General features: G+C 39.3%; 1 protein-coding gene across 1 annotated transcript; it reads right to left on the reverse strand.

Annotated features, from left to right (window-relative positions):
- Positions 1 to 213: 213 nt before the first annotated feature.
- Positions 214 to 27,696, reverse strand: pnpla7a (patatin-like phospholipase domain containing 7a). The gene is made up of 36 exons (XM_080477084.1): positions 27,574 to 27,696; positions 27,063 to 27,117; positions 26,265 to 26,339; positions 25,861 to 25,948; positions 25,624 to 25,706; positions 25,147 to 25,247; positions 24,889 to 25,029; positions 24,639 to 24,798; positions 24,015 to 24,095; positions 22,615 to 22,743; positions 22,375 to 22,455; positions 21,558 to 21,690; positions 21,375 to 21,446; positions 21,157 to 21,233; positions 20,846 to 21,001; positions 20,671 to 20,748; positions 19,852 to 20,057; positions 19,628 to 19,759; positions 19,342 to 19,465; positions 16,828 to 16,941; positions 16,261 to 16,327; positions 15,957 to 16,106; positions 15,344 to 15,407; positions 14,906 to 15,074; positions 11,713 to 11,895; positions 11,336 to 11,454; positions 11,001 to 11,157; positions 9,874 to 9,990; positions 9,665 to 9,734; positions 9,329 to 9,445; positions 8,974 to 9,122; positions 8,700 to 8,852; positions 8,161 to 8,280; positions 4,736 to 4,820; positions 3,345 to 3,460; positions 214 to 1,300 (listed from the first exon to the last, which is right to left on the reverse strand). The coding sequence occupies exons 1-36, from the start codon at positions 27,579 to 27,581 to the stop codon at positions 1,184 to 1,186; spliced, it is 4,047 nt and encodes a 1,348-aa protein (XP_080333210.1). The 5' UTR covers positions 27,582 to 27,696; the 3' UTR covers positions 214 to 1,183.
- Between the last annotated feature and the right edge of the window lie 116 nt (positions 27,697 to 27,812).

Consider the following 27,812-nt stretch of genomic DNA (forward strand, 5'->3'; position numbering starts at 1 on the left):
TAGTAAAATCGGCTCTACAAATATGACTATTGATGAAGTAGTTATAGGTTATATTATATATTTTATAAAGATTTCCTAATAAATTAAAAGGGAAAAAACAAACATGGTGGAAAAAGGATTCCCCCTGACCCTCATATTGCTCTTGCCGTTTCCCCCCTGTGGAAACCTGCAACATACTTGAAAGCTTTTTTATATAAAACAAAACTATTGGGTGGAAAAGAGTTTGTTTTAATATGCGCAAGTTTTAAAAAAAATCTATTTCTGAGATTTCCCCAAGATGAATCGTTCACCTTTCTTTCTGATTGAGAGACAAGTTGCTCTACTTTTCAATTAGGATGAACATGGAAGTTTGCACGTAACGTACCTGCTACGATACCATCAGTAAACTAGTGAAGCACTTTGTGTCATTGTGACGGTTTCAAATATAAAAACAACTGAATTTGACGAGTCACTACACATTGTAACAGTGAAAAGAAAAGTAACTGGGCTCCTCCTTCAACACTTGAATTTCAGCGGCCTGTAGTGCATATCTGAATTTGAAGACAAGTGAACAAGGTGAACATTTTGTGCATCTCCCTCATGCATTAGTGTGTAAGGTAGAGATCTCAGGAATGGAGAAGTTACAACTTGCGAAATTCAAACATATATATGGTAAGAAAACAGACCAGCAGAAAAAATGTCACCTAATTGGAGTGGAGTGATCGTTACCTAGTTTTAATATAGTTAAGATTCATCAAATCTAAGCATCATAAGTGAGGAGCATTCGCTTTCATTTGTGTAGAAGTGATCAATATTTCATGGAAATAGTACCTCCTCAAATGCACGTCTTTTACCTTCCTTTGAACTGGTGTGATTCATGTAGAGCTACAAGCAACCATCTCAATATGAGAAACGACTACCCTTCCACCTGCTCTCTGAATATACAGGCGTGGCTGCATGTTTGTGTTCACTGTTGTTCTGAGGGGCTGTGCATTATACGCCGCGCCTCATGGGGCTGCGTTTTGTCAGCCACACAGTCAACAAGGCCAAGTTACAGAAGGCAGCTCCGCGATCACGGCCACGTGAGAGAAGACGGAGCCGTGTTGGACAGACTGGAGAGAAAAACGTGGCGAGGACAGGCAGGTTAAATTGTGACGACCTGCTCAGGTGGAGTTCAGTGGACCGGGCTTCGCTTAATGGACTGTTAAGAATGGACTCGCCGCTGTGACGGCTCTTCCTCGTCAGGGACGCCGGGGAACGAAGCGGGGCAGCTGGTGCGAGAGGTAATGGTGCGCACGTGTCTCCCCTCCAGCTCGTCCTCCTGAGGACCAAGAATGACAGTAAACTTACATGAAAGTAACTTTTTTTTTTTTTTTAACCTGAAATATGAAAAACGACACTTTGGTTAGAGGAGCATTATTAATTAGCTTCAATTTGCCAATATTAAAACGTGTGTCACTTAAAAAATGAAGACGAATGAACTGAATGCAAATGAATGAGCACCGACTGTAAATTTAGTTGATATTTGAACTGAAGGCGACTTTGATAAAGCATTACTGTGACTCGCTCAGGTAAATGATCCTAATGGGTAGAGCTGAAAACTTTGTGGTCATTATCTCTGATGATACCCGATTTCTTTATAATATCCCTGAATTGAGATGATCAATTAACAACCATGCAAACCTCAACCTCTGTTTACCAGCATGTCTAATCATTCTGTATCCACACCACATGTTTAATTTAATGAACCCATATGCAAAATTTGCTTTAATCACTCATTAACTGTTAGCAACATGTGTGTGTGTGTGCATCTCCCTTTAGAATTGGCTGCAGCATAATTTATTCCTCTCCTTCATGTTTGTGTACATATTGATGCATTTCATAGATCAAACGACTAAAAAAAAGTTATGGCGTCATTAAACATGGACATCGCTGACATTGGACAATAAAAGGTAGGGCTGCGTTCATGTCTCTCCATGTCCTAATGGAAGTTTCATACTCATTACAGTTTGATCTAACAGAATCCTAACCATTATTGTAAGACCATTTACAAATGTTGGCCTTTGTTTTAGTGCAGATTTATCAAACTCATTTAGTTCAGGTGCCACTCAAAGGCTGGTAGCGTAACATTGGAGCCAGAGCAGCATCATTCACGTGCAATAATTAATGTTTTTTTTTACTTAGTTTTTGTGCAAAGCAGAAGGAGTACATACAATGTGTCATTTTTTAAAATATTCTAATATTTAGATTTTACCTCGGCTGTATTATATTTCCGACCATTGTGTGTTTTAACATTTCTACAGAGTGGCAATAAAGGACTATTCTATTCTAAATTCTTTAGAAAAAGAGCAATCATCATATGCTATAGTTATATAGCCAACCATGAGCTAGTTAGCTTATACAGTTACATTACTATAAACATTGCAGCTATAAACAGTTCAGGGTCTTGTGTTACAATGTAGTAATAATAATAATAAAAATAATATGCATATACTGTATATATTTCTAAAACAAGAATAAGTGCAATGTGCAAAACTGTGCCTAAACTTCAAATAGCTGTGTTGCTTTTTGTTGTTTGTTTTTATTGAATTTAAAGTACAATATCTGATTAATTGTAGGTGCAGGATATCACATCATTCATACATTTTGTCAAGTAAAGCTCAATGGGTCAGCAAGGATGAGCTGCTCGGTTGGATATTCAGTATAGAAGATGGAGTGATGAAGCAAAACGTTGATGCTAACGCTACTTGACAAGCAGCAAGCTCTACCTGTCACTGAGACGCCCGTCTTTATGGGCGAGTTGTCACTTTACAAGACTTCAGTCTGTATTCTCTTAATCGATTAAGTTGTGTTGGTTTTTCTCTTGTCTAGTCTCAGATCAGTACACTTTATTCAGCATGCCTAATCCCAAAACACATGAATCTCTGAGTATTACGGAGATTTATCACGCACACATTTTTTTCTTTTCTCTGAATTGTATCTGCATTCAGCCTAACAACAGGATATTTACACTTCCGTGGCTTGGCGACAATCTCAGGTCAGTTTAACTCAAAACATATAATTTTGATTGAAGTGGGAACCCTCACAGTGCCTTTTAATTCATCTTAGAATATAGTGATATATATTATAATATAGCATTAGAAATCATGCATTTATTGGCCTGACTCCAGCCTGAGCATCCCTCTGTTTTGGGAAGACGAAAGCTATGAGAGACCAAACTAAGTATCTCTGCAGACCTTTTGTCCAAATCATTCCAGTATTTTATCATACAAAGCTTGTTCACTTGGACACGCCTTAAACAAAATCAGTTTTGCATGTAGAACATGAAGTGCAGTAAAGTCCAAACTCAAATGGGAGACGTGTACCGTGTCGGCGGTCTCCTCCCCTTCGGTGTGCTCGCCATAGCGGTTGTACACTTCCATGTCTGACAGCGCACTCTCCAGTGCCTCCTCCTCATAGTCCGTTTGGTAGTCTGACTCGTCTGATGGAGGGAGGGATGGAGCGAGAGAGAAGGGGGAGGACAGGAAGCACATTGTGGGTGAATAAGTTGGAATATGCGGAGCGGAGAAGGAGTGACAAATATAAGTGGGCGTGCAGGTGAATGAGTCAGAACAGCAGAAATGTGCAATATTGTGAGAAGTCCAACAGGGCACCTCCACAAGTGATGGATGACAAATTTATAAAAAAAGAAGGAAAAGGAATCACAAGAAATAGAAGAACTATATCTGTTGTAAACACAACTTTTACTGTATTCAGTTTCCACTCAAGCCTTTTTTCTTTTAAACATAGTTTATTTACAGTGCAGGCAGAGGTTTTAGGCTGTTGTGATAAAATAAAACCAGCAGGAAGGCGTCTGATTGTCTTCAAATGTATTCTGCAGCGGAGGAAAACAACCCCAAACATACAGGCCATGTTTATTAAAAACTACCTTCAGGGTAAAGAAGAACAAGGAGTCGTGGAAAACATGGTCTTCCCCCCCCACAGAGCCTTGATCCAAACATAACCCAGGGTATGTGGGTTCATGAAGGATATGAACCGGAAAGCTCTGTGCTTCCTTCCAAGGTGTTTTAAAACAAAATTGCTTTTAAAGCTACTGAAGCGTGCTGAGAACTCATGCTACATGATACACCGTGTGCATATTTTTATTAGATTGTATTTTTATATGCTTTTTTTAGTTTCTGCTATGTGTGCTTCTTTCTCTTTACTAACCTGTTGTACCACTGCAAATTTCTCCACATGCGAGATAAATAAAGGATATCTTATCTTATCATATCTTACTTTGAAGGTAAACATTCGTTACAAGGATTATTGATGTCTTCACTTATAAATGTGCATTACTACAAATAATCAAAAAAAGATTTCTGCGTTTATGTTCCTCGACAACAGCCTAACACTTTGTATAGTACTACAGATTTTTTTTTTTTTTTAATTTCAATTAGGGCATGTTTATTTTATTTTCTCATCACGGTGTTTCAAACTGAATGTGATGTTTAAAATGCATTTAAAGAGACAAAGGACAGAGGACAGACAAACAAGAGCCACACTTAAATGATCCACCGAGACTCTGTGTTTAAACATTGTAGTATAAAAAAATGTGTGTGTGTGTGTGTGTGTGTGTGTGTGTGTGTGTGTGTGTGTGTGTGTGTGTGTGTGTGTGTGTGTGTGTGTGTGTGTGTGTGTGTGTGTGTGTGTGTGTGTGTGTGTGTGTGTGTGTGTGTGTGTGTGTGTGTGTGTGTGTGTGTGTGTGTGTTCTTACCATCCACCAGAACAGGTTTGACAGGCTCAATGCGGGACACAATTTCTGCCAGGTCAGTGAAGGACGCATTGGGACACGTCACCACCTAAAAACACACAGGCCCACACAAAGTGTCATTCAGACGGTGGTGCAATTCCATTTCAGTCATTACTGTAAACCCCAACTGGCCCTCACAGATATGAAAACATGCATCTTTGAGGCTGCAAGCCAATTTCCCAAAATTATCATAAATTGAAATTAAAAGAGTCTGAAAGTCTTTTTGAACACATTTGGCAACCATTTAAAGTCGACATACTCTTTAATTAGACCAGTAAATCAAAATTAAATTACAATTTCCAACAATCAGTAGATATAATCATGATACATCCTGCTTCTAGAAGTGCTCAGTCACCATGATCAAAGTGGAGCATTCCTGGTGAAAACTGACTGACCCACTGACTTTTGTTTTCTTCCATGGATCATCAGTTTAAAAGAGTATAAAGTAATCTTTTGTATGCACTTTGTTGAAATCCTAAACATCTTCCAGAGATTCAGTAAGGACAGGGGATCTGGACGTGATCACTTTGTCTTCATTTAAGCAGCTCAGACGCCGTACGTCTGTGTGTTACGCAAACCTTTGCTTTCATGATCTTCTTCCAAGCACGTGTGATTTATTCCGACTCGTTTTCACTACATTCAATCCAGCTAATTACTCAATTAAAATATAAGCAGCAAACTTTTAAAGAGTCAAATACAAGTATAGCCTTACTGTGGCTCCAGTTTGATGTTCATTAGTTTCAATTAGGGTTTTGTTTCCCCTTCTTTTTAACCTATACTAGTCGAGCCAACCTCACTGCTGACTGTTTTCTGCATTTTATGCAAGAATACTGAAGATATAATGTCAAATCTATCACAGGAGGAGCTGCATTATTTCCCCCGAGAGTTGCACCACACAGTAGAATCTGAAAATAGAAAGACACTCATTAACTGTCCATGTGGGATGGCTATTGTTTTAAAGAATGAGAATGGGAGCTATTTAGAAGACGGCCCTCACAGTATTTTTAACATCAGCTCCTTCTGTCTCTCCACTGTTTGCTCAGACACTTTTTTGTTGCCGTGTTGCTTTAGGGTTAATGTTGTGATTTCTTTTTAGTATCAATCCTGCTAATCCCCGCTTCATTCTCCGCATGTTGTTGCCCAAAATGAAAGTAAGAATCTCATCTGTCTTCAGTATGTTCGCTGCCTCTTGTTCAGTGGGCACTTTGTCTTTCCTTGACGTTGCTGCGGGTGTACAGTTAATTTACTCTTGCTGTGTACTTTAAGACCAAAGTAATTCATACGTTTTAATGTGATCACTCCGAATGTGGAGTTGCCCAAGGCCTAAAAGATGCCAACAAACTTCAGCTGACTAAAAAACAAACAAAACCTAAATAGTTGCAATAACCAACGATGTAAAACAAAATAACATATTGTAAAAGTAGGGTTTGTCAATGTATGTGACTTTATTGTAAATTATATGGTGGGAATCATAACCACCAATAAAAAATTATGCCCGCAATATGCATTTTAATACACTGATCACATTTAACTTAAAAAACAATTCTATGTAATATGATTTCCTCTTAAAAATCAAATGCATTTCCTTAATCTGAAGGTATTTTCTGCTACACCAACCGCTGTGGCTCACATTACAACGCACTTCTGAAAACACGTTTACCTGCAATAAATTGTGTTCTAAAAATGTGTTTTAATAAAACAATTATTTGTTTTGCTCTCCCCTCACTAGAAAAGAGCATTACCCTGACCCACAGATTTATTTTTTTTTACAACTAAGCAGTTACCAGTTTGCTGCAGTTTAATTTTATTAACACCTATAAACTACATCTAATATCTATGTGACGTTGATTATCATAGACTCACATTTAATCCAGTAATGTAGACCAGGCTTATCTATTATGGGTTATTAAGACTGACATGAGGCAACTCATTTATATTTCCCCTTTTTAATTGCAGATTTTACAGTGAAGAAAATGCAGTTCAATCAATCTAAAATGTTATTGTGTTTACTATCTTTCCCTAGATCAGTTCCAGGTTTCTTTACGATTGTGTTCAAACTTGCCAAGTTTATTTGGATTTTAAAATAAACTCTGTTAACAAGGTTCAATTATGGAAATATTATTGAAACCAACCAACATTGATGTGCAATAAATAAGCAGATTATGGCCCTTTTGAGGAGAAAAACTACTTGCAGGTAAACTGATGCTTTCAGCTGAGGTATAAACAGAGAAAGGACATGTTTACATGGACCAAACACAAAATGCAGCGCACATCAGATTTTACTGCCTCCTTACAACATACCATCAATAATAAATATAACATACCATCAATGGTTTGTGCGGAGAAGAAATATCGGCCAATGTTGTGAATACTTTGACCTCGTTGCTCATAAATTGAACAGAGTTGGTAAATTATCACTACAGTAATCTGATGTGTGGATTTACCCAGCACATAACACAGATATGACAGGTCCATGACATAATATAGGAAATGAGGTATAGTGTTAAGTGAACAGGAATACATAAAGTGCACCTGAAAGTTTAATCACAGTCCACCTTCCTTTAGTCGAAACATAAAACAGGAACACAAATTAAGCTCTGCTAACATGCTGGATAATCTGAAACGCTGTGTGTATTTGTTGCTGCGAGTAGAGCAATGGTTACACACCAAGAAAAGAACCAGCAGATACATTTTAATAAATAGCTGGTTTAGAATATGTGAAGCTTTCTACTTTACAGCCAAACGCAAATGAACAAAATACGATTTTAATTTCAATACAACCCTGCAGCTATAAAGTTTGGAGCAACTCTAATTAGACTGTCAACTCACGACTTTCCAGTTATGAATGGCTGATGCATCTTATTGGGTCAGTCACAAAATTAGGAAAAGAGAAGTGATATACTCTGAAATACAGAACGTTTGAGTAATGTGAACACCTGCGAAAAATGTCTCGCAATGTATGAGATAAATATAATGTATGAGAGGCTGTCTACTTTTTTTGTACAAATCTATCTTTTGATATGTTTCTATTACCTTCCTCTATTTTCATATGTACTGATTTTAGAATGTGACTATGTAAAGTATTTGAGTATTCTGAAAAGCGCTACACAAATAATAATAACAATAATAATAATAATAATTCCTTATATTGTTAAATTGCTCAGACAAGCACATGTCAAAAACGTCCATATTTTTAAAGACAAAACAAAGTATCTCAAATAATTCCACGCAATTCAATATGGCTCATTCCTCTCAGATAATCTTTCAAAAACATCCCATAAAAAAAGAAAAATTCTCGATGTTACAGGAGTAGAAATACCCGATCTATTAATTGACTTTTTGATGATATACACTTTTGTGATGTGCCTGTATATTCTGCTCATACTTACGTTATTCTTGCTTTGCGTGTTGTGGAACTCCTCTTGATGTCTGTCTTTCAACATTTTCTCCACCACACCGCTGCGACTCCACACATCAAACACAGTCTTACCATGCTGGTATCCCACCTCCTACACAAAACAAAACACACAAACACTAATATTCAAATATCGTCATTACTTCACATACAACTTGGTATCATTTTTAAAGACCGGGAATGATATCTATGTTAGGTTCAAATATGTATTCAGAAAAAAACTGGAGCTATTTGTAGCAAATTGGTTTCTCATAATATATATGTATAATATGACTATATACAAGACATATAGAACGATATTAGTTGAGTATAAACACGTAAAGGTTTATTGATAATTACTAGGCGATGATTATCAGGGAAAGGGGAATGAACAAATAAGTTTAGACTTTTTCTTACTACTTTTAAATTGTCATATTGTGACATTTCCGGGGGCTTTTTCAGGTACAGATTTGAAATAAAGAATTCATATAATAATGCAGGGTGCCACACAGAGATGACGGGAGAAAAACTTACAGCAATCTCATCAAACTTGCCAAACTCCAGGGTGCGATATCTGTCAATTGGAGGTCGGATGTACTCGCAGTAGTCGCTGTTCTTCACAGACTCGAGCTGCCTCACGCAGCACACGTAGGCCAGCCGCGTCTGAATCTCTGCCATGTTCAACACCTGTAGAAACGGACTTATAGATCACCGAGAGACACCTCTAAATGTAACCTTATTGTTATTCATAGGACTCATTTCTTTTCCGCACAGAATGTTGTGTCTTTATTCTTAATCAATCCATCACCTTTACTTTCTCAGCTAGAGGGTTGAGGCGTTTCCATAGCAGCCACCAGCCTGAGAGTGAGTCGCCATAATTAGTGAGGTTGGTTTCATCCCGGCTGCCCACGTCGATAGCTATCACCACTTTGGCCCCCATGGAGCGCGCCACATCAGCTACGAAGGAGTCGGAGGAAACCGAAAACCACAGGACAAGATTAGAAGAAGAAAGAAAAAAAAAAGAAAGGAAAAAATTCAGAAATGGTAAAAAGTAAATAATGACACGAATGCAATGATTAAATGCATGACGATTACTGAGGAAAAAGTATGTTAACTTCACAAGCTGCAGAATGCAACATAAACACTTAGTGAGCGTAACAAACCAGGCAGGTTGTTGATGTAGCCGCCGTCCATCAGAAGGTGTCCATCTTTGGGGTCGCAGAGAGGAGGCAGGTATCCTGACAGAGACATGCTCGCACGAACATATCGCCACAGAGAACCTCAAACAACAAACAGTCAACTGTTAAATATTTTAGCTATACGGGCGATCCCAACTCAAAAAAAAAAACACTTCAGACTATATGTCAACTTTTTAAACTCATTAGTGGCAGAAACTTCAGTGACAGAGATCAAAATCTCGGCAAATATAAGTGAAACTATCTCCCATCTTTTTGTGGCTAACACACATTGAGTAGACAATAAAATTAAACACCACCTACCATCAGTGTGTATTCTCATGGTGGAGGAAGTGATGTCAGTGGTGATGTTGAAATATGGGATCCACAGGTCCTAAATTTAAAAGGTTTATAATTAAGTGGTTCAAATTATACATGGAATCGTCGCCGACTGTCACACATTTCAGTACTTCTATCTCATAGCAACTATGGATATGCCAATATGTCATACTTTCATTCATCATGTTGCTCACCTCAATCTGTTTGCCTTTGAAGACATTGCTGATGCTGGAGTTGAAGGCAGCGCCTGAAAACATGGAGGTGACTGGGTACGTCAGGTCCAGCACCTTCTTAAACACGGAGGTCATCTCCTGGAAGCAAATTCACATAGAAAAGAATGTCAAACACATTATCATTTCAAGTTAAAAGTGTAAGTAATCCCAAAAGGTTAAGGCTTATTTTCATGTTAAAATAAATCTGCTGGATCCTGACACATTACACAACTCCAACAAAAGTTCTTAAAGATGTTTTTTTTTTTTCCTAGCTATTTGAAAAATCTTGAAAAGATAAATTGACTCTCAGTGAATTATTCCTCTTTGTTCTTCTGACTTTGGGGAGGATGACTTCTTTTCATGGCACAGTGGGCTTTTTTAAAGTCAATATCAAGGAGCAGCAATCCAGCCAGCTGCTTCAGCGGGAAAGGTTCAGAACCAAGGACAGAGCCCGGGGAGGCGGGGCTGAATACTCTGATGGAAGACAAATCCGACCACATGCTATGCCTGCAGACCTGGAGCCAGAGCAGGTGTCTCAAATTAGCCATCATGCAGAAGTAAAGCCCCGAGGATGATGATTTCCTATCGCAACTTTAAAAAATGGGTTTGTTCCAGGTAGACGCCATTCAGAGCTCTATGTGGACATTTACTTCAGGATCAAATAGGAAACAGAAATACCTAAAATATTTGGGACTATTCCATCATGACAAGGAAAATCTTAAACCAGCTCCCCTCACTCTAAACACAACTCAATTCTCTTTCAATGATTCCATATAAACCATTTGTCTATTATTTGCATTAATTCTTGCGAAATCAAAAGGAGACCATCTGGGGACAAAATGTGAGGATTGGCCCTCTGTAACTTCTGGATGTTGCATAACACCATCCTACAGACTGCTCAGTCATGAAACATCAAAGGTTCAATGAAAGCAAATCCACACAAATTCAAGAAACTCTTGAATCTTTCCTCCATCTTTTGAAACTAATTGCTGGTGACCATGAGCATCTGGATCATGACGATGGGAATGATTTTCCTGATTAGTATAAGCTATTTCATTCATTTTGTTTTTACATCAATCAACTAAAGTCACAGTAGCTTTGACTCTCACCATTGCCCATTCTCTGGCTCTAATCCTCATGCGGCTGTGGCTGCGGTCCTCAGCATAGAGCGCCCCCATCAGGGAACCGATTGAAGTGCCGCCAACGAGGTCCACTGGGATGCCGGCCTCACAGAGTGCTCGCATTACGCCTACCTGGGAGCAACCCCTGAGTAGAAGCAAAGCGTATAAAAACTCACAATCAACACAACGGTGAAATGAGGCACAAACACGCGCAACAAGACAAACTTTGAATCTAAAAAAAATCTTAAACCGAGGACATTCTCACACTGAGGCAACAGAGCTAAACATTCAAGCCTCAGGTGACATTGTGGGATGAACATTACCTGGCCCCTCCCCCTCCCAGAATGAGAGCGATTGCATTTCCAGTGAGGACACGAGCAAGGCGGGAGAAGTCAGAGTGGCGATCCGCCGGCTTTTCAAACACACGTTGATACAGCTCCAACTGCGGGGGGAAGACAAAATGACCATTATAAAAGCAAGGAGGAATGGCACTGTGGAAAAAGATAAAGATGAAGCAGATGGTGGAGAATAATTATGCAGATCTTCAAAGAAAGAAAGAAAAAAAGATTATGAGAAAATACTAAATGACAGGCAAAGAGTGACTCAGCCAGGAGCAGACAAACTGAAGTGCTTTGATCTGTAGAAAACAGAAAAAACAAAACAAAGGGGGAAATACTCCGACTGTAACTTTAATTCTAACCAGTTTGGGTAGGCTCCTTTTGGAGAAGACCCTCCGGGGACAGGAGAGGTGGAGATGTCTGGAGATCCAGCTTCGCATGTTAAGCCACTCTACCGTTCCTTTGGGTGGGGGGCCATCTTCCCTGTGTAACAGCACCAGCTGCTTCTGGGCGCGCACTGCACTGCCTTCCAACATGCGCTCCAGCTAGAGGGAAGACAGGGAGCACAGATGTTTTAAGACATTTTATCCTCTTTGCTTTCTTCAGAGCGGCTCCTGCGTCACGTCGGCACAGATGGAATAATGACAATTTTCAGTTTCAGCCTGGAAAAATGCCACAGACTCGTGACAACGCCAGAAAACATTAGTTTTAAGTGAGTATCATAGTAACTGAGCAGACAGGTGACTTTATTTTCAGGAAGGATTACGGGTGGTTTTCAGGACAAACCAGGGATCAAGAACAGAAGGTGACTTTGTGTGAAATTGACTTGAACATTTCTGTGTCTACGTAAAAGGCAGCTGTAATAACTGCAGTAAGTTAAACTCTCAAAAATACTGGAGGTGCGGCTATATATATATATTTTTTTTTTAAAGTTACTAAAAGGTTGAGGTAATCAACAGAGGAAAATTTGGATTTGGTGTCACCACAATTCTCAATAACAGTTACTGAAGAAGTAAGTTTATTAATATGAGGTGAACCATGTACAGATATTTCTTCATGTAATCTCAGACTGATTCCATAATGTGGAGGGTCAGGGTTCTGATCGGGACTCATAATTTTAAATACTGCCAGTTGCAGGGAAGTTGACTCATAAAGACACAATCTATAGGATTTGTTTCATCATTTTCTGCTACATAATAAAATAGGAGTCTGTCAAGTGACACACCTGGCCAAAACCTATTTATGTAGCTTTAATCAAACTTGACAATATAGGACAAAAAGCATAAGCAAAACAACGAGTAAGATGTAATTTCATAATAGAAGATTTACATATATGGTGCTTCTGAATGATTTAAAAAAAGAAAAAGGGTGAAAACTCCAAGACGAAGGTCAGCTTCGCACTCCGGTCAATCAGGCACCTGTCTCTGGTGAGGGTTTAGCGTATGTGCAAGGTGAGAAAGCGAATGTGCCCTGAAAGATAAAATCAACCCTGAGCTATGACTCATCCTGGCCAGAGCAAATATTGATCCATCTTACCATTTCTCCCACCATTTCCTGTTAAACGGGAATACATTCTTTTCTCCTTGCGAAGGCAATTATCTTCCCTTCATCAGCTGGACACCTCACATCCCGTCTCCCTTTCACAGCGCCCATCCATCTACCCTTTGCTCATTTCCCCTGTGATGCCCAAGGGTCAAGCATGCACTTTGCACAGCCTGTGTGACCACTGAGAAGGGTAAAGGCCTGGGGACAACCATCATTCAAGACCACAATGCTCATAGCTGACCTTAATATCACAACAGACACGTGGTCTACTACAAAGATTTTATAGCCTGAAAACACAGATGTGCCTGCTAGGCTCAGTTAGTAAAAGTAAAAATAACAACAAAAACAAGTTGGTGGTGTAAATAAAGCAATTAGGAGTTAGGTAATAAAACTATTTCTAATAATTCTCATTTGCATTAATGTTACAGGTGTTACAAACTGCATAAAACCTCAGAAGAAGCTGCCAGCTAAATAATTGTTCTGTTTTTGTTGTCGTTTCTTTTCTTTTTTCTACTACTGTTGTATTTGACTCAATTATAATAGTCAGTCTAAGTAAATATTTATGTTTCACAGCAAAAATCTTCACTGTTGAGGACATTTCTGTATGGAGTTTGCATGTTCTTCGTGTGTGTAAGAAGATTTCCACAAAGTTTTATCACCTGCATATTTGATTCTCTGAAATTGCCCGTAGGAGTGTCTAGCTTACCCTGCAAGACGTTAGATGATAGTGCAGTTGTGTTCAGAATGGAATTCTCATGCTCAACATCAACATGACAACAGACTTTGGCATGGTTGTATAATTTTAAGGTTAGAAAGCTGCCCCAAGCACTCATTTATTTTCCAAACCATCGCACCACCATAACCTGCCCAATTACATAAATGGTTGCGCTTACCATCTGTATACCTTTGCACAAATGGAGATAAACCAGACTGGTCTATGTTTCCCCCTGTCTTCAGCTGGCCTGCTCTGGTAAGCTCGTACCCACTGCAGCCTCAGATTTGTGTGGTTGGCTGGCGGGAATGTAACCAGACATGGTCGTCTCCTGCTGTAGTCTGTCCACCCCAAGGTTGGATGTGCTGTGTTTTATGAGACGCTATTATGCTCACTACAGTTGTAAAAAGTGAGTAAACCTAATTTTCCCCTCAGTCTGGCCATTTCCCTCTGACTTCTCTCAAATTTTATTCCGGAAACTACCAATCAATGTTCTTTGAAACCATCCTGAGTTTATTAGTAGAGGCTGTTGTGATGTAAAACACAATTTTACCAGTTCTCCGATTTCAACAATATTAGTATTTGGAGGGCAGCTGCAGGAAGGGTTATCTAATTAGATATTTGTGTCACTGTGATTTGTCACAAGTAAGTTCTCTGGTTCTGAAGTATCCCTAAAATCCACTTTTCCACTTTTAATCTAATGGACATGAGCTTGCAGTTTTGTTATCTTAAAATCTGATGTCCTCCTTTTTCTCTTGTGGTGAAGCAGTGTAAATTTCCGTGTGACTCACCTTACACTGGCAGGCAATCGCCAACTCTGCATCCAATAGTCATACAAATGCAGTGTCTCTGGTGTGGCTCAAACTGACAAATCGTGTAACACAATCAAATCTGGTATGTGTGTGTGTATCTGGTATTGTGACAAAAAGTCATGAACGTGATCTACCCAGGGTGCAGCTGATGAGCTGCAGCAGCCAATGAACCTGACTTTGATAAACTAATATACAAGATGGATGGGCAAAAGGAATTAGGCATCTATCCATCTATCCATCCATCTGCTTTCATCCTGTGCAGGGTCGCCGGGCGCTGGAGCCAATCCCAGCTAACCATACAATATTACCATTTCAATATGAACTGTTCTCCACAGAATCATTTTTTTATTACTCAATTGGCTACTATCAGTCACTTGTTAAGAGGAATTAATGCTAATAGCAAAAATAAATCAAGTTAAATACCGCCCTCCATTTAACTGTATCGACCAGTTAACTTCGGCACCTCACTCATCGCTACCAGCTCACCTCTCCAACAGCAGGGTCTTGCTCCCCGAGTCCCACGATGATGATGCAGTCCGCCTGACGGATGCAGCGCTGCGTCCACGGGGTCAGTGTGTAGTCAGTCTGGTAGAGAACTATGCGATGGATGTCTTCTTGTTGGCCCAGCCAGCTGGACAGACGGTACTCATGAACACTAAAGAGGAAGGGAGTCTATTAATGACAGGCAGCACTGCCTCACCTCACAGCATACAGTAGATCCTGCTTCCTATTGTGGAAATAGACCATACTTGAACTGAATTTAATGAGTCCGTTAGAACGGCAGAAAAGCCTAAATAAATAATATTGCCAAAATGGATGACAGAAAAAAAAGTGTGGCTTTATTCAAGTCTAGCATTTTTCAGAGAAAATCGACCATAATATAACTGTAAGACACAGAATTTATCAGTCAAGCACACAACATACCTGTCTAGAGCTGCAGCTCCAAGGCGCTGTTTGATAACATCACTGGTCAACAGAAGAGTGGGACCTGTGTGTGATTAGATCGCACTCACAATCAAAGTCTGCTCAAAGCACATGCTACATCTATGTGACTTTGATAAGAGAAACCGTTACGGAAAACAAATACAAGGTAATTTGATTGTTTAGAAGCTACCGCTCAATAACTCCAGATATTTATAAGTCAAACATGCACCGCTGTCTTCAGAAAAAGGAAAAAGCTTTTACTTTTACACACACAGCGTCACTCCCTCATGTTTCAGATGCTCATTGCAGCGAAAGCCCAATTCCTTAATTCAAAGTTAATTTGCCTGTATCATCTTACTTTAGCCACAGCTCAGACACAGCTTTGCAGTCACAGGAATAGACCCGTCTGGAGGGCCCAGTCTCAGTTCAAATTACGAAATAAGCAGGTAATCTAATATTTAAAACACAATATCAGCACACAGACACGGCACAGCTAATTACGTCTCCATTCTACTTCTATGAATTTGGACAATGACAGACCAGACTGTGTCTGAGGCAGTATGGGGGCCCCATTAAGACAAAGAAACTTGAACTATTTTATCTATTTTCTCACCGATTGCAATGAGTGCATGCTGCAGCTCCAAGGTGAAGGCAGTCAGAGGCACCTCCTCCGATACGGGCAGGACTGCCACAGTGGAGAGGTTAGAGGCTGGGTTTCCCACATCCCACTTGCTTCCCGGAGTGTGAAGGGCTAAGCTGCGAGCTGAGGACGTATCACAGATTTATAAACTTCTCCTTCAGCAGTGTCAAGCTCCGAAAGCGGCAACGCAGCCCAAAGCAACCAAAGTGCCAGTGAGATGCAGCTTGCATACAGATGTAAAAAAAAAAACTGCGTTTCCACATGAATGTGCACACACCTGTTAGAGGGCCGTTGACCTGCTGGAGGATTTTCTGTCCAAGTAAGTGGATCAACCGGGTGACAACCTGAGATGAGCAAATATTTGATGCATTAGACTCGTGTTAAATCTCTCAGCATACGTCATTTTACGAGATAAGAAAAAGTACATACTATAATACTGAACAATATTAAAATCACTTTTTTTTTTTAAATCCCTAAAACATAAATCTGACAAATGTAGTATGCAGCTGTGATGACTGTTACACTTAGATTTTATTCAAATGGCATTACACTAAAAAAAAATTCAGTTCTAAATAGTGTTTTAATATATTGATTAACATGTTCACACGCAACTCATTTTCTTCTGCTTTTTTCTCTCACAGAAATTCAAAACAAAAAAGTCGTGAAAGGTAAAGGCATCCCTCGACCCTCAGGTTTGTCCTGCTGCTACCCCCCCTCTAAACTCTCACCTGCTCCACAGAGACTTTGAAAACCACTGCTTTCGATAAATATCCAATTCATGTCAAATATAGGCTTCAACTAAATTTCCACATTGTTTTCATCTGACCCCTTTTGTTGGGCTTACTTGTGGAAACTTCCTCTTGATGGAGCTGAGAGCTCCTTCTGGCAGCTTTGCCAGCTCAGAGTCTCGCACAGCGTGTACTGTAGTGGCTCGGTTCTGGTGGGTCAAGGCCTCCACCTGTAAAAAATAAAGCAGATTGTTAGCTATAAATACCTGTTGAAATTATAATTCTAACATTTCATATCTGTTGTAGAGCTGTGTACCATGCTGACAGGGTTAACTTTTTTTTTTTAAAGAGTTATTAATAACATTTTTCCACATCTCATTCAGAGCTGACGTCAATACAGCAGTGCTAAATATGGCTCACAATGTTATCCACTTTTATAACAGTCTTATTACCACTATCACAGCTGCTGCAATGACAGGTTTTGTCCTCCAGGTAACAGTAACCATAGCATCTATCAATGCAGGTATTATTAGAAGCACTGTGACAGAGAACAGCCATGACAGCCAATGTAAAAATAAGGCGAGGGTAATAACGGAATTTTTTTTTTTCTCCTCGCATTGAACTCTGATGTGGAAACGCAAACCGTAGTGGCAGTCTTATGCATAATTCAAATTGTAAATGAGTAAAGTCAACACAGGCTAATTAAGGAAGCTGTGAGAAAGATAAAAGCAATTCAGAAGGTGATGCGGATTTCTGACGTACCCGAGTGATAAACAGGAAAACATTGAGCCACATGTGTCAGATGGTATGGTGCCGACAGAAGAAGTTAACACGACTGCAAATTAACCTTTTTTTGGGAGGTTCCAGATGGTACGAGAGTCCCATGTAATTATGTTTGGCACAGACTTCACTGCCTTCAACTTCTCGCAATACAGTGAAATCACAGGCGTATTTTGACAATTTTCCACATCAGAAATTAAAGACGTTTGTAAAATAGGGTTCTTTCATGACACAAAGCCCACATTCAGTGACTCAAAAGAATTGAACATTTTCAGAGCAGTTTTTGTTAGAATTTGGTTTACACAAATTCCTAAAAACTCACTGACCACAGTCGATCATTCTATTCTATTGGAGGGATCCCAAACATAAAAAGCAACCAAGGAACCTTCCAGGTTAACAGGGTGGAAAACATAAGTTGGACAATTCAGACCTCATATCTCAATCTAACTGAGCTGTAAATCAACGACAACCAAAATGAAAATAGAAACACCATCAAGGGTTTTAGGTGAATGAAGGTGCATAAATAGCTGAATTATACACTTTGCAATTTAGGTCAACAGCATCAAGAACTTGCAATGTAGTGAAAATATCTTTTCACAATTGGGTGCCCAAAATCATCAATCATTTCCTCCCAGAATAATAATCATGAGTCAGCAGAAATAAAAACCAACAATAAAAAAGGACTTTATCATAAGTTGTTTTAAGTATCAAAATTGACTGTTATAAATAAAAAGTCCTAGTGTGGACAATGTTTTGGACCAATTGCTCTTGTCGTGAACATGCTACAACAGGAATAATTGATTAGCCACAATCAACTGCCCTTGGAAGTTCAAAGATTATAAATCACTATAAAGCCAAACTACTATTCACTTGGTATTCTTGGTTTCAGCTAAGAAATATCAAATAAATGCTGCAAATATTAGTTCCCCACTGACTTAAAAATAAATAAATAAATAAAAAAACTTGTATATTATGGTTTTGTGGTAACACTATATGATCAATTCTACATTACAATAATGATAAATTCAGTTGTCACAGTGATGACCTGAATAAAAGTAAAGAGATTCTCATGAGGCGCATGCGACAGTGGCGAAAACGCAATGTACTTGTTAAATTCTGGCTGCGGGCTTCAAGCAGCCACTGACAGCAACATATTTCACCCAAAATCCACACAGTTGCTTTGTTTAAAGCAAACTCAAATGAGTGAAGCACGGCACAACCGAGCGTGCTTAACAACAGAGTCTGTTGTTGTGAAATGCTTGTGGGTGTGGACTGTGTTCGGTATTGTTGGGATAGCTAAACAGAAACTGAGTTCCCAATTTATTTTCAGACAAAACGATGAAAAATGACTCCACAACTTCCATGTGCACACCCACTCTCTTCTGGCAGCTTGGCTGGTGATCTGGGTGCAAACTTCAGTCTTAATGTGTTTGGACTCATCTCAGAAACAGAGCCAGACCGTGCTCATTGTGTCATAAAGGAGCACAAACAGATAAACTGATCTCCGTTGCGTTTAATTAGAAGCAATATGAGCCATTTTGCAGCTAATGTTGTGTTACTTTGTCACTTTAAATATTAAAAAGATATAGCCAGATGGGTTATATTTACTGGCAGTGGCTTGTATAACAGCGGATATGTTAGTAATCACTGTAAATGTTTTCTCATGCATTTTTAAAACTGTACATTTCTGATCAACTTTGAGGAGAAACTCAGAAAGTGTTTATCCTGATACAGTCATTAATATTGATGGACTGCTAAGTGGGTGGGATAAGACTCTTTAGAAAGTGCATAATTTTCCATTTACTATCAAATACTATCTGTTTTTCCTGCTTTACAATCATGTTTCTTACCACTCCAATCAGGTCGCCACGCCCGTACTCCCCTATCAGCTCCTTCTTGCCATCCTCTTTCATGATTACAGAACGCAGTCGACCACTCAGTACGATGAAAGTACTGTCTGACTTCTCTCCCTGCCTGAAAAAAAGAAATATAGAGATAACTTTGGTTCGCTGCCAATCGAGAGAAACGTTTGCAAGCCAAAACCAAATTCAAGACTACAGTTTACTCGTATCCGACGCCATGGATGCAGTAATGTGCGGACGGCCAGTTTCCAAAAGATAAACGTCAGTGGAGTACCTGTAAACAGCCCTTCCCGCTTCCACGGCCATCCAATCGAGGGCGAAGTCTATCTGTCTGACAAAGTACGACATCCTCCTCACCACCGTGTGAGCAACATTCAGCACAACTTTGGGTTCCTCCCGCATTATCCTGAAGAAATACACGAAAAAAGACCAAATCAAAGTTTTTAAAAATCTATTATAGTTCATCCGTTTTGTTTCGTTTTCTTTATTCTGACTAACTCATAGAAGTGGTTCTTGGAAATGGACAGGAAGCTGCAGTCTCGCTGGGCTCGGACAGTGAATATCAGGGGCTCCCCGGTCAGGACGGCGAGTTGGCCAACAAGCTCTCCGGGATGCGTGACGAACAGGCGGGTCTCCACTTCGCTGTCGATCATCCGCTGATAAACATGGAGGAGGCCTGAGATCACAAACTGGATGCTCACCTCCTAGAACACCAAGAGGAAGAAAAGCTTGAATAAAACAGATTTTATGGCCTTAATATGACTGCCAAGAAGCAGTTGTTAACAGAATGACCTCAAATGACAAAATTATTTTAGCGCTTTGCCCATGAACAAAATCTTTTAGCATTTAATAATGTGTTCAATGGTCCTTTAATTATTGTTTTTACTTCATTTTCATTGATGTTTCCTCTTTGCACATTTGTCTGTTTCCTCTAATGTTTGTCTAATTCACGTCTTTTGCAAGTCAGTAAACAATGTATATGAGATGTCATTCAAAAAGGTTGCAAAAGAATAATAGATTCAAATACACTTGGTTGTCTTTTGTTTGGACTGACTGTTACGATGCTCAGGTATCAGGAAAAATCCTGATGTTATGATTGATATAATAGAGGAGTTGACAAGTTACATAAATTCTAAGAAACTAGTAGAAAACACTTTAGTTAAATCCAACATTTTTCTAGTTCTTTCCTGAGGACTTCTACACTCTTCACTTTAGGCGACATTATTGTTTGACAAGATCAGGATTTGTGCATGAAACAATTTGTGAATGAAGAGAGAAAATAATAAGTGTGACGGCTCTGTAAGCTGCTGGTCTGACCTGGTCTCCCTGGCGAGCCACCACAGAACCAGCTTTGACTTGATGAAGAGTCACTCTGCCTTCCAGCAGAGTGGGGTCCTGCAGTAGGAGAAATCATTTTAATATTTCCCTTTATATAATCTTACAAAAACATCTTTTGACAAAGATCTGCTATTATCTCTAATTCAATTCTCACCTGCAGCTGGATGATGCTGAGCAGGTCTTTCTTAGCAGCCTGGAGGATTGTGTTGCTCTTACTGAGGTGGATAGTATCAGGGTGCCCTCCACAGTCTGTGTAGTGAAACACTTCAGATGGCGCCTGCTGCATTGTCACGCTCTTCTTCAGATTGGACTACAGAGACGAGCACATGAAGGAGTTCATTACGATGATAGGATGGTGATAAGTGCCAGCATACGATGCAGCGGATTCCGGGGCATAAGGTTACATTAAAACATGAACACTGCCACGTCGCTGCAGTGTGAAACAGAAATCAATGTGAGCCTTACTTTGTGAGTGGCGGGGCTGGGAGGAGCTTCATCTATAGTGACTCGAGCTCGTTCACACACAATGTTCAGGTCAATCCCTGTAACTCAGGATAAGAAGGATTATGAATTGGAGGTATGCAACTGTGTTTTTAGATCAGTGGATCATGACAGGTCTGTGCAGGAAATGAATCTGGGCTTGTGCCAAATGGCGGGCGCTCCTGTCCAAAACAGTGACCGACCTGTGCAGTCGGTGGGCATCGAGATGGATCGTGGCTTCCTGAGGCTATTTGAAGGGCTGTCCTTCACACCATCTGCTTAATGTAAAGCACAATGCCAGCACTGGATCAGTTTCAAAACAATAGAAAGCAGGAATCTAAAAAAATGTGTGCAAGAGCGGGGCTTGGGTTGCATGTGAGAGTGACCTGGCTCCGTGAGGCTGTCGGTGGTCCCAGCAGGCAATTCATCCTGGAAATGGAGACGACGAGTTGTCTTTACAGAATTTGCTTCTCCTGCCATCACGTTGTTGATATTGGTTAAGGGCACAGCTTGACTCTCCTGTCAATCAAGCAAAATGTCCACATTTCAGTTGAGGTCACATTACATCTCTGCATAAATCACAAGAAGAAATCTTAAAACAAGAACGTCGTATAGAATAGGCAGGACGAAGAAATCCTGTTGGGTTGAGGTACATGGAACTAAAAGTGACCTATCAAACAAATCATTTCTTTATGGAAATAACCTCCTACAAGCAAATCAGTGTTTGACAAGAGACTTATGTACATAGTTTATTAACCAAAGAAGAACTTTCACTCAATGTTTATGCATGGATGCGACACCAATAATCATTTGACGCAGATTTACATAATCACATAAATATTGTTAGGAAAAAAACAACATGCAGAAACACATGACAACATGTTAAATTCTGACTAAATATTTGGGATTTCTGTCATATATCAGACAGCGGCATGGTTTAAAGGGTACTGCTCTCCCTGCTTATGTGGAGGGGTTACAGTCATCTTTATTCATTTCCACTGCGCTTTATTAAGGACCGAGTTATGATGCTGTGCTTAATGTTGTGTGAAATTAGCTTGTGAGTGCACGCGCGCCTCTACGTGCTTGTTTATGTGCCGATGATTTTAAAGTTGTGTTCGAGTATCCATCCTGATCCTCACTGTGTGACCGTGTGTGCGCACACACACACACACAAGTACACGCACTAATTAATTTCCCTCCTACCGGATTGAAGAGCTCCGTTGTTAGGCCCAGATAGTTATGCAACGCCAAAAAGGTGACTCTTTGAAGGCGCACCATGATTATCTGCGACACAAACAAAACAAAACCAAAAAATCTGATAAGTCAGAGGAAGCAGAACACTTTGAGGATGTAGCTACACATCCGAACGGAATCAAAACTATTGTGTTTTGTGAAGTTTCCCGCAGAGAAACACACAAAGGCTTCAGCCGAGCTTTCTGCTACCTGAATGACGCGCACAAGAATCTCAGGGTACTTCTTAAACACCGACTCAAAGGCTGAAGCTGGTAAACGCAGGATGGTGGAGCGAGTGGCTGCCCGTGCTGATACGGTCTTATATGGTGCCGGATATCCCTGCAGAAAGAAAGGAAAATTAGAAATAGATCACTTAAGTCAAGTCAAGTCAAGTCAAAGAAGTACAAAACACATTGAATGCAATGGAAACAAAGACTTTTTTTCCTCTACATTTACTTCAGTGAAAGATCCATAGATTGTTTGATAGATTAATTATACATAAACTGAAATATTTCAAGGTTTCTAATCTTTATAAGTCAAGCAAATTAAATTTCTAAAAATACAAAAAATTGTCACGACATCAACATTTTACTTTATAAGTTGTTTAAGTTTTTGAGAGCCAAAGTGTTTAATGCTAATTAAAATAGCAGGATTATAATTAAATAAAATATGAGGATTTTTTTTTACTACTGTACTGGCTTGTATTTGGTGAGTTGCAGCATTTTAACCATTTATACAGAAATTACTGAAATACTGAATGATAGTTTAACTTTAATTTAATTGTATTTTATGGAAAAATAATAATTTCTTAGTCACTTTAGTGATTTTTTTTTTAAGTTAGAAAAAATATATATTTTAGTTTTCTATTATATTAAAAATAATAGTTTTAAAATGTAAACCTCAATAAATCACAGATGGCAGAATTTAGAGCCAAAACTTTTTGTGTTATCCAATGCATTTTGTATTTGTAATGTATTTTAGTGAAGGGTTATTGAGTACTAAAGACCAACAATCTCATGTTTTATCTGAAGATCAATAACTTAAATAAATCCTTACGATATTACAATGCACATGATTGAATATTTGGCTCAAATTATGGAAAATATTAAAAGCAAGAGGGTAAAACACAATCGCGTATGTATGATGATGGCATCTTCAAAGTAGAGAAGCCAAAGGATACAGTTGTACAGCCAAACAACAGTTATCTCAATGTTTTCTGTAATAATTGGAATTGTGTATTCAGTGATAATTAATCTGGAAAAAAGTTAAGAAATGAGCAAGGTACTAAGTGGCTACTTGCCAGATAAAAAGTTAAACCTTTGACCAAACATACACCATAAGGATTTTGTTACATAACTGTAAAGGTTTTGTTTACACAAACAAAAGGTACATCACAAAACTTCTATCTTCTCATTGTGATCAGTGATAAAAGTTGTTTATTCCCCACAATTAGTCTTTCTTGTATCTTTTCTCATTTGCATCAGTGTGTGAGTTGGTTATTGCAAAATAAACACAGAAAGAAAATGTGGTGGCACAATAAGAAATTAAAGAGTCGAGTGATCAGAGCAGGAATGAGGACCCATGGGGAGGAAATATAAAAAGGAGCTCACGGTGATGAAGTCCAGAATACTGAGCAGACTGTGAACACTGTCTCCTGGGAGCACATCCTTCACCACAGATTCTGTGCCATCCTAAAAGACAAGAAATGACCCCAGTCTTTATTCGAATTACATACATTAAGCTTTTTTTTTTTTTTTTTTTTTTTTAATAAGCCAGTCATCTTCAAAACGCAGAAATGATGAGGATCGTTTAAGTCAGTCAACTGTGGATCACCACACAGTGTTCGAAGCTGTTAGTAAAAATCTTTGAAAGCTGTAATACTGCCCTCTACTGTTCATATCATTCAAGCACTGTATTCATAGATATTGGAAAGGAGAGAACACAAATAGAAAAACTCAGTAAGAACAGCTTGTTTGGCATGTCATTATTATAAGAGTAGTGATATACAAATGACCAGCAATATCATTATTGTTGAGCTGCCCTGGTAGTATCTTGGATAGTTAATACTTATATAAAGAATAAAAGACATAAACAACAAATGAAATGGCTGTGTAAAACATGATAGCACATAAAAAGCAGAGAAGGGAGTGCAAACTAAACTTCCCGATTATTAAAGACAAACAGTTTCTAATTAGTTGAATTCGATGATCGACAAACTCTTGTCATTCACGTACATTCTCCTGGATGAAGAGTTCAAGTCGTCCATCCTGGACCACGAAGATGCTGTCATCGTCATCCCCCGGCCTGAAAAGACCTTCCCCCTCCTGCAGCTCAATAAACACCATGTGGCGACACAGCTCCAGAAACAAAGGCTTTTCAAAATGACCCAAGACCCTACAACAAGGTTCAGAAGACACATTATATTTTTTTTTTTGGAGAAAGGAAAGAAGGCCACATATGTAGGGGCATGCATGTCTGCCTTACCTGACATTTTTCAACATATACAGGACCTCAGAGGGAAGATTTGAGCTCTGCACATCAAACTTTGTCAAGTCAGCCTCCAGCAACGAGGGAGGTGGTTCCTTAGGCTGCAGGGTGGGAGGGTCTTTACGAATCCTCAAGATCCTTTGAACACAGTAAAAAAAAAAAAAATGATATCAATATGACATAACTCAATGGTACATGGCTAGACTCTACTCAAATGTGCCCACCAGCATTTAATAATGGATTAACTGTGCATACTTGCGCGCTATGCTCAGAACTTTGGTTCTCTTGCGTATTCGCTGAGGTTGTTTTGACACAGAGGAAGACGTGGGAGCAGGAATGGCAGACAGTGTCTGGACCTAAAAAATCATTAGAAAATAGCCAGAAACATATTTCAAATTCAGTAACAAGTTATTACCACAATGACGAAAGTAAATGAAAGTTGTATGACAAAATTTTCATGGAAGTTTTTATCAGTCTGATTAAACTGAGATATATTACTGGGATCAAAGTTACTGGTGTTCACTATGCAAAAGACATTTTCATGCCGCAGCACTACAAGGACAGGGTTGTTAATGATGTTAAAACCTGCAGGACAAAATGTTTCCATTTTTTTTTCACCGAAAAAACTGGTACAGTATTAATGTCTCGAAAAGCAAAAGAAAGAAACGTAATTTATTTTCAATACAGATATAAAGATTAGAATTCATCAACAGAAATGGCAACAGAGCAAACCTTTCGCATTATCTTCCTTCCATAGAAGAGCACTTTATCTCGCTTTCGGAAGCGATAGTGAGGCACACCAGGCTGCCGTTCACCTGGTCAGAAAACCCAGAAACAGAAATATCGAGAAAGATATGCTGAATAAACATTTCTAGGAAAATACAGGAATATATAGGTTTCCCGCATCACTGGTGTACATGGAAAACTAATACGTAAGATGGTGCAACAGCAGGAGGTGACAGGGCTTACGGGCATGTTTGTATCTCCTGTAAAGGAAGAGCACCACAATCCCAATCAGTGAGACTGCCACTGCAGCACCAATCAACACACCCGTCAGCTGGAAGACACAACATAGCAAAGCATGTATGATCATGCGAGCGCGCACACTGGACAATACATTGACAATGCAGCATTGGTACCATTGCACCCTTATAGTTACCACAGTTAAATAATGTATATAAACTGTGAGAAGGATGTTAAGTGAACTGTGTTTTCAATCAACGAGAACAAACACCAGCTAAGATTTTATAAATACGACCAGAAAACAATTGCAATCGTACAGTTAAAGGGTAGAAACAAGCCACTAAATCACTCGATAAAAGCATTGTCCTCCTAACATGGAGAAAACATAAACTGTATGTCTTGTTTCTTACCATGGTGGTCTGCATCCTCGCCTCCATAAACTGGTGCAGTCTGGTTCCAAACTCATTCTTACTGTTCAACAGCAGCTAGATACCATTTAAAGAAACAAGTTATGAAAGTTTCAATTCATACCGCACTTACTATACCTGTGAAAATTAGGTTACTTGAACTAGATTTCTTGTTTTTAAAGCAACTCTCTGAACAGTCAGTTAGTTCTAAAAGACAGATTACGAAAGAATTATGTTTTGTCTCATGCAAAAGATGACAAGCAAGCGTTTACAGTTAGAACAATACAAATTGCGCACGTCAGTAAAACGGTAAACATCAAACCTAATTCCTAAAATGTCCAAACTTTATTTTATCAATTGAGCCTTCATAATACAAAATCATTCATTTAGCATGAAACTATACATCGTTTACAGACTGTATGCGCTATAAATATGTAAGAAGAGGCATGTTTGTTATGTCTGATAAACTCTGTGATGTGACAGCCATGCCATTTTTTTTTCTTGTTTTTCACCTAAATATCATATGCATTATACTCCTAATCACTGCATATAAATGTAGACAAGACCACAAAGATGATTTAATTCGTGTATTATACAGATTAAAAAAAATGTACATGACTCTATTAATCTATAAGAGTAAAGTTCAGTCTATGTAAACAACAAATGGAACAAAACAGAGATTAGATTGAATATTGTGGGTTCACAGTCAAAAGCATTTTGATAACTATCAAGTAAACGATAATCTAAGTCTAAAGTGACAAAGACTTAAAAGAAATAAATTAAACAAGTTGTGATGCTTACTGATGTGGCCCTGGTGCACAGGTCATGCTCCGCGTCTTCCCCGTAACAATTCATCCTGAAAAGCAAACAGCTTATTGGCTTTGTCTGCGAGTCGGTCCTAAAGTGAACTTTGAGCTGAAAAGACGCCAACTTTACAAGAAACGAGGTCACGTTTCAGCGATCACAAGACGAGGAGGAGAGGAGAGGAGCCGAGCGGAAGAAAAGAGGAACATTAATTTGTGCGTTGGCAATTTTCTTGACATCCTCTCCCGGTAGCCTGCTTGCCACCTGTGTAGTTTGTGCAGCCTCGTCACGAAAGATAATCGTAGAAAGAGAGCTAAAATAACTCGGTAGCGAAGTTTCACTGAGCGGATGTTTTGTGGACGTGAAGCAGCTGGTTAGCTGTAGCGCTAGCAAGAACAACATTAGCAGTGAGCGCGAGGCTTAGACGTCGTGCCAGACAAAGTAAACAACCAGCGTCGCGTTCAAACACTGCGGGTTTCGGTATGTGGGCGGAAAATGCGATGCTTACTTTGCCATGTGTCTTGTGCGCTGCCTCACGCCTGTAGCATCCTTGAACTGACGATGGAGTGAAGTTAGCGGCGAGCTAACAAAGTTTTCTCTGTGCTGTCATTCGCTCCGCCCCGCCCCGGCCGTCGTTGCCCGGGTAACGCTGTGGCTCATCCAATCAGAAACGGGCTCAGTACATCACTTTCTTCCTGTTTACGAAATACAAAAGAACAACAAAAGAAGAACACATTCTCTGTGCTT

This window comes from Lipophrys pholis (assembly GCF_963383615.2).
Source record: "Lipophrys pholis genome assembly, chromosome: 12".
NCBI lineage: Eukaryota > Metazoa > Chordata > Actinopteri > Blenniiformes > Blenniidae > Lipophrys > Lipophrys pholis.